At 42.1% G+C, this 9800-nt stretch overlaps 1 protein-coding gene across 1 annotated transcript in view; it reads left to right on the plus strand.

Moving 5' to 3' along the window:
* Window positions 1–9800, plus strand: part of LOC111645415 (sodium- and chloride-dependent taurine transporter-like) — a 39182-nt gene that overhangs the window by 16196 nt on the left and 13186 nt on the right. The window contains exons 4-9 of the mRNA XM_087170513.1: window positions 1340–1428; window positions 3310–3455; window positions 3709–3841; window positions 5818–5952; window positions 6653–6756; window positions 6867–7005. Coding sequence (XP_087026639.1) covers window positions 1340–1428; window positions 3310–3455; window positions 3709–3841; window positions 5818–5952; window positions 6653–6756; window positions 6867–7005 — 746 coding nt within the window. The remainder of the gene's footprint in view (window positions 1–1339; window positions 1429–3309; window positions 3456–3708; window positions 3842–5817; window positions 5953–6652; window positions 6757–6866; window positions 7006–9800) is intronic.

Here is a 9800-nt window from a genome sequence, read left to right on the forward strand (position 1 = left end):
ACACACACACACACACACACACACACACACACACACACACACACACACACACACACACACACAAAGACACAGATAGCGAATGAGGCTGAAGAACTTTCTCTCAAATTCAGCGTGCACACACACACACACACACACACATACAGATGGCCAATGACGTTGAAGGACATTAATTTGGATGAATGGCCTCTGTCGGCTGTGTGTACTGACTGATAATACTGCACACACACACACATACACACACACACACACACACACAAAAGCTCTTCTAATTTACTTACGAGGACCTTCAGTGACCACAGTCATTACTTAACCTTTAACTTAAAACCTAACACACGCTCCTAATCCTCACCCTTACACCTGTTCTTATTTTGAAGGATTTTCTTATGTTTACACACACACACACACACACACACACACACACACACAGCCTTGATCCAGTGTTTACCAGCAGCTCCATCTCGAGGTCGGTGGTGTCGCAGCTGATCGCTCTCCTGAACGCGTCAAAGTAAATTTAAGTGCAGGGCGATGTCAGTGAAGGTTAAAACAACTAAATCATTAATTCTGTAGACCTTCAACTGGCTAAATGCATTGTGGGTGTTCATTAACACAAGCTAATAGTTACCAGAACTGTTAATGGCGAGGAAACAGGGATTTACAGTACATTTGTGAGGACAGTGTTTCACAGTGCAGACGAGTGGTTTCATGAACATAAGAGAAAAAGAAAAGTCACCAAAAACAGGAAGTAACACTTTGAACACTGAAATACATCTGTGCAGACTCAGGATGTGGCGCTCTAATCTTCTATTTTTAAAGACCCAGGTTCATGTCACACAACGTGTCTTCGTGGAAAGACATTTTGATTTTAGAGTTTTTCTTATTCAGCTTCTTAAACCTGTTTTTTCAGTAGCTAGTGGTGACATTACACAATCTACATCATCTTCAATCTTCAAACATCACCTGTGTGTGCTCTGGTTGCCTGACACGTTGGTTTCGTTATGAGCTGGCGACTGTTACATCCTGTTTTCTGGCCAATCAGAATCCAGCAACAAGAACCAAAAGTGGAGACACAGCAGAGACTTATAAGGTGAAAACTCTGTTGAAGGAAGTTGAAAAAGTCTTTCACTGGTCACATGGGGACAAAGGGAAATGTCGGTGTCGAGTTCAAAACCCCTGATGATTTTTATGTTCATATCATGGTGACATGTCATTTTAAAGAGGGTTCACTTCAGGGCAGAGGATTGTTTATTTTTACCAAATATGTCTCAGTATTATAAAGTCTGATCAGTGGCTTCCTGTATCATCATCATCATCATCATTGTGTCCTCTCCCCTCTCTCCAGGTATTGGTTACGCCTCCATTGTGATTGTTTCCCTGCTGAATATCTACTACATCGTCATCCTGGCCTGGGGCCTCTACTACCTGTTCCAGGTGGGTGTGGGGAAAAGAAACTCTGATGGCAATAGAAGAAGTCCCTCAAGGATATCTGTTAGGGCCACTGACTAGCTGGAAAGTGCTGTTCCATGAAACGCTCCAAGTAACAAGATCAGATAAATAAATCGCTGATAAAAATAATAATTTTCTGCCAAATTCCAGTTTTTTATGAAGCAAAATACCTTGGAATTTGCTGACTGAGGTAATAATAATAAATTAACAAATACTTCGCGGAATGTGAGAGATAAATGAGTTTACTTGATCTGTTAAAAAAAGTGAAACTGGATTGATGAATAAAATCCAAAAACATCAGTTTCAGAGTCAGGAACTGCCAAGATGGCAACGGTGGAGCAGCTCACTCTGAGCTTCAGAAACTTATGGGTGACGTCACAGAGGCGACGTCCATCTGTATTTACAGTCTGTGGTTCTCACAACCTTTTAACATCCAAGTTAAACTGAGTTAAACTTGTTAAAAAGCTGTGCTGGATTCGAACTGAAGCTCTTCCTCTGCAATAACCTGGATGCACCAGCCCCGAAACCTAAATCTCACAAACTCTGAGTTTAGTTTATTAATAATAATAATAATATATTTTTTTATATAGCACTTTTTAAAACAGAGTTACAAAGTGCTGTACAAACATAAAAACAAAACAAAGCCATAAAAAAGTGTATGAAGCTGCTGAACGTTCAGTCAGAGCTATAGCTTTAGATCATGACCTGACCTGACTCATAAATCAACTGCTGAACTTGTTCCTCTGACTGAGAATTAATTGTATATGGGTTGACAATTTAGGACATTTTCAGAATAACCAGTTTTTTTTACAGTTACAAAATTGGCAGCAAAGAACAGCAGCAGCCTAGTGAGCAGAATAAATGCTCCTATTAATGTCTCACGCCAAGAATAGAGCCAGTCTGTCATCCATTGTGCGGCCTCCTTCATGTCTTTGACAAACTGGTTTAAAGCCGATCCAGTAACATGTAAAGCTCTTTGATGGCGCCCCTTAAACCCAAACAGGTGCCTCTTGAGGCTCGACAGACCTCGATGAAGAAGGCTGTAAATTAAAGGACAGAAGGTGTCGAATTCTCATGGACGGCTCAGCTGCTGAGTCAAGTGAGGTTTATATATATGTTTCATATAGGGGCCGGTTTCACAGAGACATCTCAGACCGGGTGTGGTGTCGGTCCAGATCTGAGACTGACTCATTTTAAGCCAAAAACATTAGACACCTTACCCCCAGGCTAACTCGGGCCTAGGACAAGTGTTACCGTGGTAACAATCAACGACACCTGTGCTGAGCAGTTATACCCAACAACCAGAAAACAGGAAAACATGGCTCCTAATTTGTGGTTTGCTGAAAAAGAAAAAGGGAAGGATTTTTTAGAGACGGCAGCCATTTTGTTTTTTATCGTCTCACTCTTCATACACTCTTGTAACTGTTGAATTCTTCCATTACGCAAACATTTTCTGCTGAGGGTAAATGGAGCCTGGTCAGCCATTTTTTTGATATAAAAAAAGTCCAATTTACCCAGAATTCATTGCACCACAGTCCAGCTTTAGATAGTCAAGCACTTAACTGCTTTGTGCAACAGATGAATTTAGACGTCTTGCTGAAGTCTGACTGTTTGTTATATCGAAGACACAGTCAAAGTCTGTGTTTGTGAAACCGGCTCCAGGTCTAAACCAGGTCTGAGCTCAGCTCGGTGCAGAGATAACAAAACAGATGAGTTGGTGGTAGAAAGTTTCAAGCGTCTTTGGTTTTCCGTCTTTAGTCAGTGATTTTGAACACTGATGAAACTGTTGACGAGCGAGCTTATCTGATCTGAGCATGCTCAAAAGTTAAGTACACTAACATAACTTCTGCTTGTTTTGCGTTTCAGTGTTTTCAGCCGGAGCTGCCCTGGGCCAAGTGCAATCAGCCCTGGAACACCGAACACTGCATCGAGGACACCTACCGCAAGAACAAAACCTTTTGGTTGGCTGCCAACGCCTCCAACTTCACCTCCCCCGTCACCGAGTTCTGGGAGTGAGTTACATAAGAGCACACACACACACACACACACACACACACACACACACACACACATATATGCTGCTCACCTCCATAATCACACTTGATTTTCATGTTGTTTTACATGTGAAAAGTTGGGTTCAGGTACGACTTTGGAAGGAGTTAGAAGACGCATTAGTAATGTGATGTGCACGTGTCTCACACATGTGTCTCACACATGCACAGGTAAACACATTTGCTTAAGGAGCTCTTTCCCTGTGTGTTGCAGACATAACGTGCTGGGTATCACCAGCGGTATAGAGGACATGGGTCATGTTAAATGGGACCTGGCTCTTTGTTTACTGCTCGTCTGGGTCATCTGCTTCTTCTGCATCTGGAAGGGAGTCAAGTCCACTGGCAAGGTAAATCGACGTGTCCTCTGTTTTGCACTATCCTGTTGTTTTGTGTTGCACCATTGTTCCAAAACAAGATTGTGTTCCTCATGAACTTGCTGAACTTTGAGAAAAAAAAAAAAAAAGTACAAGAACCGTCTTGTCCATTTTTATCATCACTGTATCGTGAGGATGCAGAAAACCATAACAGAGTGATGCTCATATGATTTTTTTTTTCTCTGTGGTCTGAACAAGAGAACAATACAGCGCTGTGTTCAAGCTGAGTGCAGCAAAGTACAGATTTGGTTGGTTTTTTTTTCAAGGACGTGGGAGGCTGGAGAAGTTGCAAATGAATAAATCCCTTATTTTCTCTTCAGCGATACAGAAATGAAATAGTTACAAACACAAAGTTTTAAAAAGTTTGTTCCACTCTTATTTGAAAGGTTCTGAGATGGTTTGTGTAAAATACTGGATCTGTGTGCAGAGCTGAGTTTTAGTCTCTCAGGAGAAACACTAATGTCAGGGCAACATCTGGTTCCACTTTGCTGTTGTGGATCCTCCCAAAGATTTTAGCTTCCCAGCATTATTTCCTCAAACAAATAAGTGTTTACGACTTGCAGGCCGTTAGCAAGGGTTTAATGATGTATAGAAGTTGTACAGTAGCTCATAAACTTGGCTTCCTGTGAGAAAGAAAATGTTTAGAAACTTCAGGCCTCTGTATAAACTGGGAAGTGGAATTATGATTTTGACCATAAACCTTTCATTGTTCTTTGTTTGTCATGCTAAAAATTTAGCTACTGTGGTCTCAGTGCTAATGCTAACTGTGTGCGGCAGAACGCTAACCCTATCTCTGTGCAGTTAGCATGATCATAAAGCAAGTTAAAATTTATATTGTTGAAACATCAGAGAGCTAACAAGTTAACTAATTAAGTAGCTTAGCAAGGCAGCTAATGCCACATTTGAAGTTTGAACGTAAGCTAGGCTAAACAGCTCGCCTAAGCAACAATGAGCTGTTAGCAAGTGTGCTAGCAAGTAATAAAATCAATAAAACATTTTGAGGCCAGTGTGTATATGTTATGTTTCTGAGTTTAAAAAATTGCCTGATTAAGATTGTTTTCAAACATTAACAAACAACACACATGTATGGGTTCCTTTGATAAGGAAGGAAAGCTACTTAGCTAGTTATCCTTTGGTGAGGAACCAATAAATGTGGTTGCAGAATTGGAGCCACTGAGCAGCACATTTCACAAAAAAAAAAATAAAAGTCAATGCCCTCTAGTGGACAAACTGATGGATAAACTGTCTCTAACTTGTTCCACATTGTACCACATTGTCTTGTTTCTAATGCCCAAAATGTAAACATCAATACTGATCTTTTTTTCTTTTAGTTGATGTTGGATGTCAGCCCGGCCAGTTTTGTGGTTGGACCCTTTGGCCCTTGGCCCTGTTTGAGTTACATAATTCTGTATTCCAGATAATCCGAGCAGTTCCTAAAATTCATCTTTTTGGCAGGTTGTTTTGCCGACTGTGTAATAAACCACAGAGCTTGTTCAGTTGCTGCCACAGCAACAACAACAACAATTCACCATGAGGCCGCAGGCAGCTCAATCAATCCCAGACCACTATTTTTATAGCCTTAACACTCTTTATTGATTGGTCTGGCCTGATTTATACCTTCTGGTTGCTTCCTGTTGTAACCTCGGTAATAAAGACTCCTACAAGGCCAAGTGTGGTCACCGCTTTCCAAACAGCAGATACTGATGCACTGCTATTGATTTAAGGGACAGCCTGTGGCCTGTTCTTGGTATAATCCAAAAATAACGTCCAGAGTTCTCACATTTATCAACCACCAGTCTCTGTAACGAAACCAAAAACAACAACTAGTTGGCCAGATAACAAATGAACGTCCTTGTCATGGTGAGGCACAACATTTTTTATACTGGAGAATATTTACAGTGTTTCTATAATTGGTGACCTTGTGTTTCTGTATCTGTGCTTTCCCTTAGGTGGTCTACATCACAGCCACGTTCCCGTTTATCATGCTCATCGTGCTGTTGATTCGTGGTGTGACACTGCCGGGTGCTTCAGCGGGTATCAGGTTCTACCTGTACCCTGACCTCGCTCGCCTGAAGGACCCAGAGGTAGGTGCCCCTGTGCTGCCTGGGCGAGAAAGCCCCATCGCCATTCTTTCCTCTGCTGCTCCAATCCAAACATCGCTCAGCATGGACAACTGAAACATCTGTCTGGCTACTCATAAAATACCTGTTAGGAAATATAATTGATAGCAAACAACAAACAATGACACTTTGAGAGATAGTTAGTAGTAAGGTATAGTTTAGCCACAACAGAATTACTGGACTAGATCTTCTGTTTAGCAGCTGAATAATGAAATTATATCCTCCCCTTCTATAAAGGTTGAAGGTATACTAAGTTATTTACTCCCATATTCTGGAAGTCTTTCTTGAAATATAAGATTGGGTGTATAATTTCACCAGCGGTCTGCTCAGTACGTAGGTTTTAAGGTCAGTCAGAAACTGAGCAGTCAGCTTGAAAGGTAGCGTCTGTACAGTTGGTACGTTGGGTGTTTGGGACGAATAAAGAGAATGCAGGGGGGAGAATAATTTTGTTTTCAGCCCTTACGACAGTCAATCTGGTGGTTTCCAGTCCGAGCTATTACTAGTTAAATTCTGCTAGACTTCTGCAGCTGCTAACTTCCCCTAGTACACATCGGTCCATGACTTACTTCCCTCCAGCTTCCCTTCATGTTATTCTTGGTCCTGTACTTCCCCTCATCAGCAGGCCTCAGCCTTTCTGTCCCCACTCTCTCCCCCTGCTTCACAGGTGTGGATTGACGCCGGCACCCAGATCTTCTTCTCCTACGCCATCTGTTTGGGCGCCATGACGTCCTTGGGGAGCTACAACAAGTACAAATACAACTGCTACAGGTGAGGCGCCAGTTTCAGTGAGGGGGATTAGCTGTAGGGGAGAGAGGGGGGGTGACGGGATCCTTGTGTGTTCATTAACAAATCCTCCTCATGACATATGTGTGACATAGGGACTGTTTGCTGCTGGGAGCCCTCAACAGTGGTACCAGTTTTGTGTCTGGCTTCGCAATATTTTCCGTCCTGGGCTTCATGGCACAAGAGCAAGGGGTGGACATTTCTGCTGTGGCAGAGTCAGGTACGAGGGTTCTGTAAAGGCGGCAGTGATGGTGGGCGCTGCTTCCTGGTTAACAAATTAAACAACAGTAAATATTAAAGAAAAACAGTAACGAAAACCCCAAAGAGGTTCATAGCCAATACGTTTAATTTCGAATTGAATTGTAATTTGGAATTAAATGGATTCCCTGATCAATCATAAAATGACGGCATCGGAATATGGAAGTTTCCGCAATCAAACACTCCTTGACAAAAGCAGAATGTGAGAGCATATGAACACATTTGGTCGGTTTGTTAGCGCAACATTTAAGTAAAGAAAGGAGGCTGGATCAGGCCAAACGAAGAGATGTTGGAAATATGATTTTGTTTATCAAAGAGCAAGAGTCACAGACATTAAGACACTAATTAAAAAATAAGGTAGAATGCCAAGATAGAATACAGTGCGTCTTGTGCCAGTGTGCTAGCTTAAACATGCTACCAGAGATTTGGCTTTGAGGTGTTCCCTCTCTACACGAGACGAACTGACGTGACCTCTGTTGTGACCTGTCTACTTGAGTTGGTGTGTGGTGTTATTAGCTGTTTCTACCTATTCTAACATGTAGTGCTAGCAACTGTATGTTTTTGTAATGTCTGTTAGCATCCACAGTCATCAGATAGAGCAACTCAACCATAAAACTCCATGGAAAACTACTGAACGTTTTACCAGAGGAAGGAAAAACTGTCCCTCTACATTTGTATTTAGTTGCCAGAGACTGAGGTGTTTTGGAAAAAGCCTTAAGTGCCATCATCTTTTCCATGGACTGGCAGTATATTTACAGTATACAGGATTGCTGGAGCCTGATGACAGTGCTCGGTTCTCAAATCCCAAATCAGTCTTTAAAAGTACAAATTCCACTCAAACAAAGCTGATGTTTCTAGAACTACCATTGGAGCTGGTTTGGAAAGTTTGATTCCCTTCTTTTCTGTGATATTAATCATCCTTCAATTACCTCCTTAAGACATCAGGCATCTTGTTGGACATCAAACTTTAAACTTGTAATTTATGTCAATAGCTGAACTGATCATTAAGTGCTTTGGTGAAACCCAGGCTTCATCTAATGCTTCAAGCCCAACCATTCTGAGGAAAGCACATGTAGCTTTAGCGCAGTGAGCTAACTTTCAAACGCAGCCAGCCCAGTCGATACGAATATTGGACGGTTCTGTCGTCTCCGACGCCGAATTAACGGTGGGGGTTTGGCAGAATTGTCCAATGTCAACGTTTGTGTTTGGCGAGTGGGTTGACGCTCCACAGGTTGCCAAAGAATAGAAGTGCAGATCAGTGCTGCTGGATCCCCTGCCGGCAACATGGGCGACAGGCAGCTCAGTTACTCATAATGTGTCCATGTGCTGCGAGTCAAAACAGCAGAGCAGGTCGAGTAGACAGAACAGACTCAGACAGGTCACCAGGCTGTGACAGGTTCAAAAACCCGCCAGGTAAGACAGATATCAAAGGTTTAGGAACATCACAAGTCAGTCCGCCTTAACTGCGACTGCTTGATGCTGATGTATCTGACTGAGGAGTGAGTGTTTCCTGCATGAGAGAATACGCTGATGCTCTGATCACACTCAGGATACGATGTGGCTTCTGTTGACTCAAGAATGAACTTTATGAAAAGTGAAGCTTTAAAATACTGAGCCCAGTCAAGTAAGGACTGATCCGTCACACAGTAGGTGTGATTAACGTTCTGCTAGCGTCTCCCCGCTCAGGGAACTGAAGTTGGTGCTATTTTTTGGAGTCAACGTGGTGTTTGGTTGGATGCCCTGTCATAATTCACAACTAAAAAAAACTGAACATATTTACATATCCTGCTATCAGCTGTTTCGCTGTCATGGCTGCTTCCTTTGTTTCTGGACTTCTGTGTTCACGGTTCACGATGTGTAGCATCAACATCCAATTGGACCTCCACAAAAACAAAAAAAAAAACAAAACTCATGTCACGATTTGTATCTGCTGCTGTTTTGCAGAGATCAGTCATTTTTCATTCCTCAAAAAAAAAAGATAAAAAGAGTCTTGATTCGGCCGAGAATGTAAAACGGTTCGAGTGACGAAGGAGTCGACGAACTTTAATCATCTGAGAGACTCTTGATTCACCTTCTCCAGCAGCTGATCAGCTCTGTGTTTAGAGGCGTCCAGCTGCTCGACATAGTGAATCTAACTCGTCTTAATCAGGTTAATTGCTGCATTGTTTGCAGTGGTTAATGGTTTTTTGGTAACACACAAACACACTCCACTACATACTGTACACACTTCCATTTATAACATGTTCTCTCTCTCGTGACTTCCTCAGAAGTAGCAGTTACACTCTTCTCACAAAACATGACATGACACATTATATTCAACATGTTCTTTATATTGATATTGATGTTTTGCTTGTTATTGTTGTGTTTAACTTTATTATAATGTTGTTTGTTTCCTTGTTATATATTTTTATAAATGGTATGGAATGTAATGTGCATAAAGTCTGTAATATTGTAAGTAATGTGTGTTTAAAATGGAGGCGACAGGTAAGTAAAGATGTCAGATCAGATGTACTTAGTACCTTTGTACTTTGTACACACACACACACACACACACACACACACACACACACACACACACACGCACACACACACACCTATGTGAAGTGTTGTAGCCGAGGTTTTGCCTTGATGTGCGTTCAGATCTGTTTCTGCGTCTCCGTTGTTCTGGGCCGTTTCTTCCCACAGGGATGCAGATCAGATAAGCTCATCACATGATACTAATGTCGCCCCCTCCCCCCACCGTCCCCTTCTTTCTGGTCCTACTCCCCCCC

This window comes from Seriola lalandi, unplaced genomic scaffold (genome assembly GCF_002814215.2).
Source record: "Seriola lalandi dorsalis isolate HSWRI2012SDOR001 ecotype SW California unplaced genomic scaffold, Sedor1 jcf7180002054950, whole genome shotgun sequence".
NCBI lineage: Eukaryota > Metazoa > Chordata > Actinopteri > Carangiformes > Carangidae > Seriola > Seriola lalandi.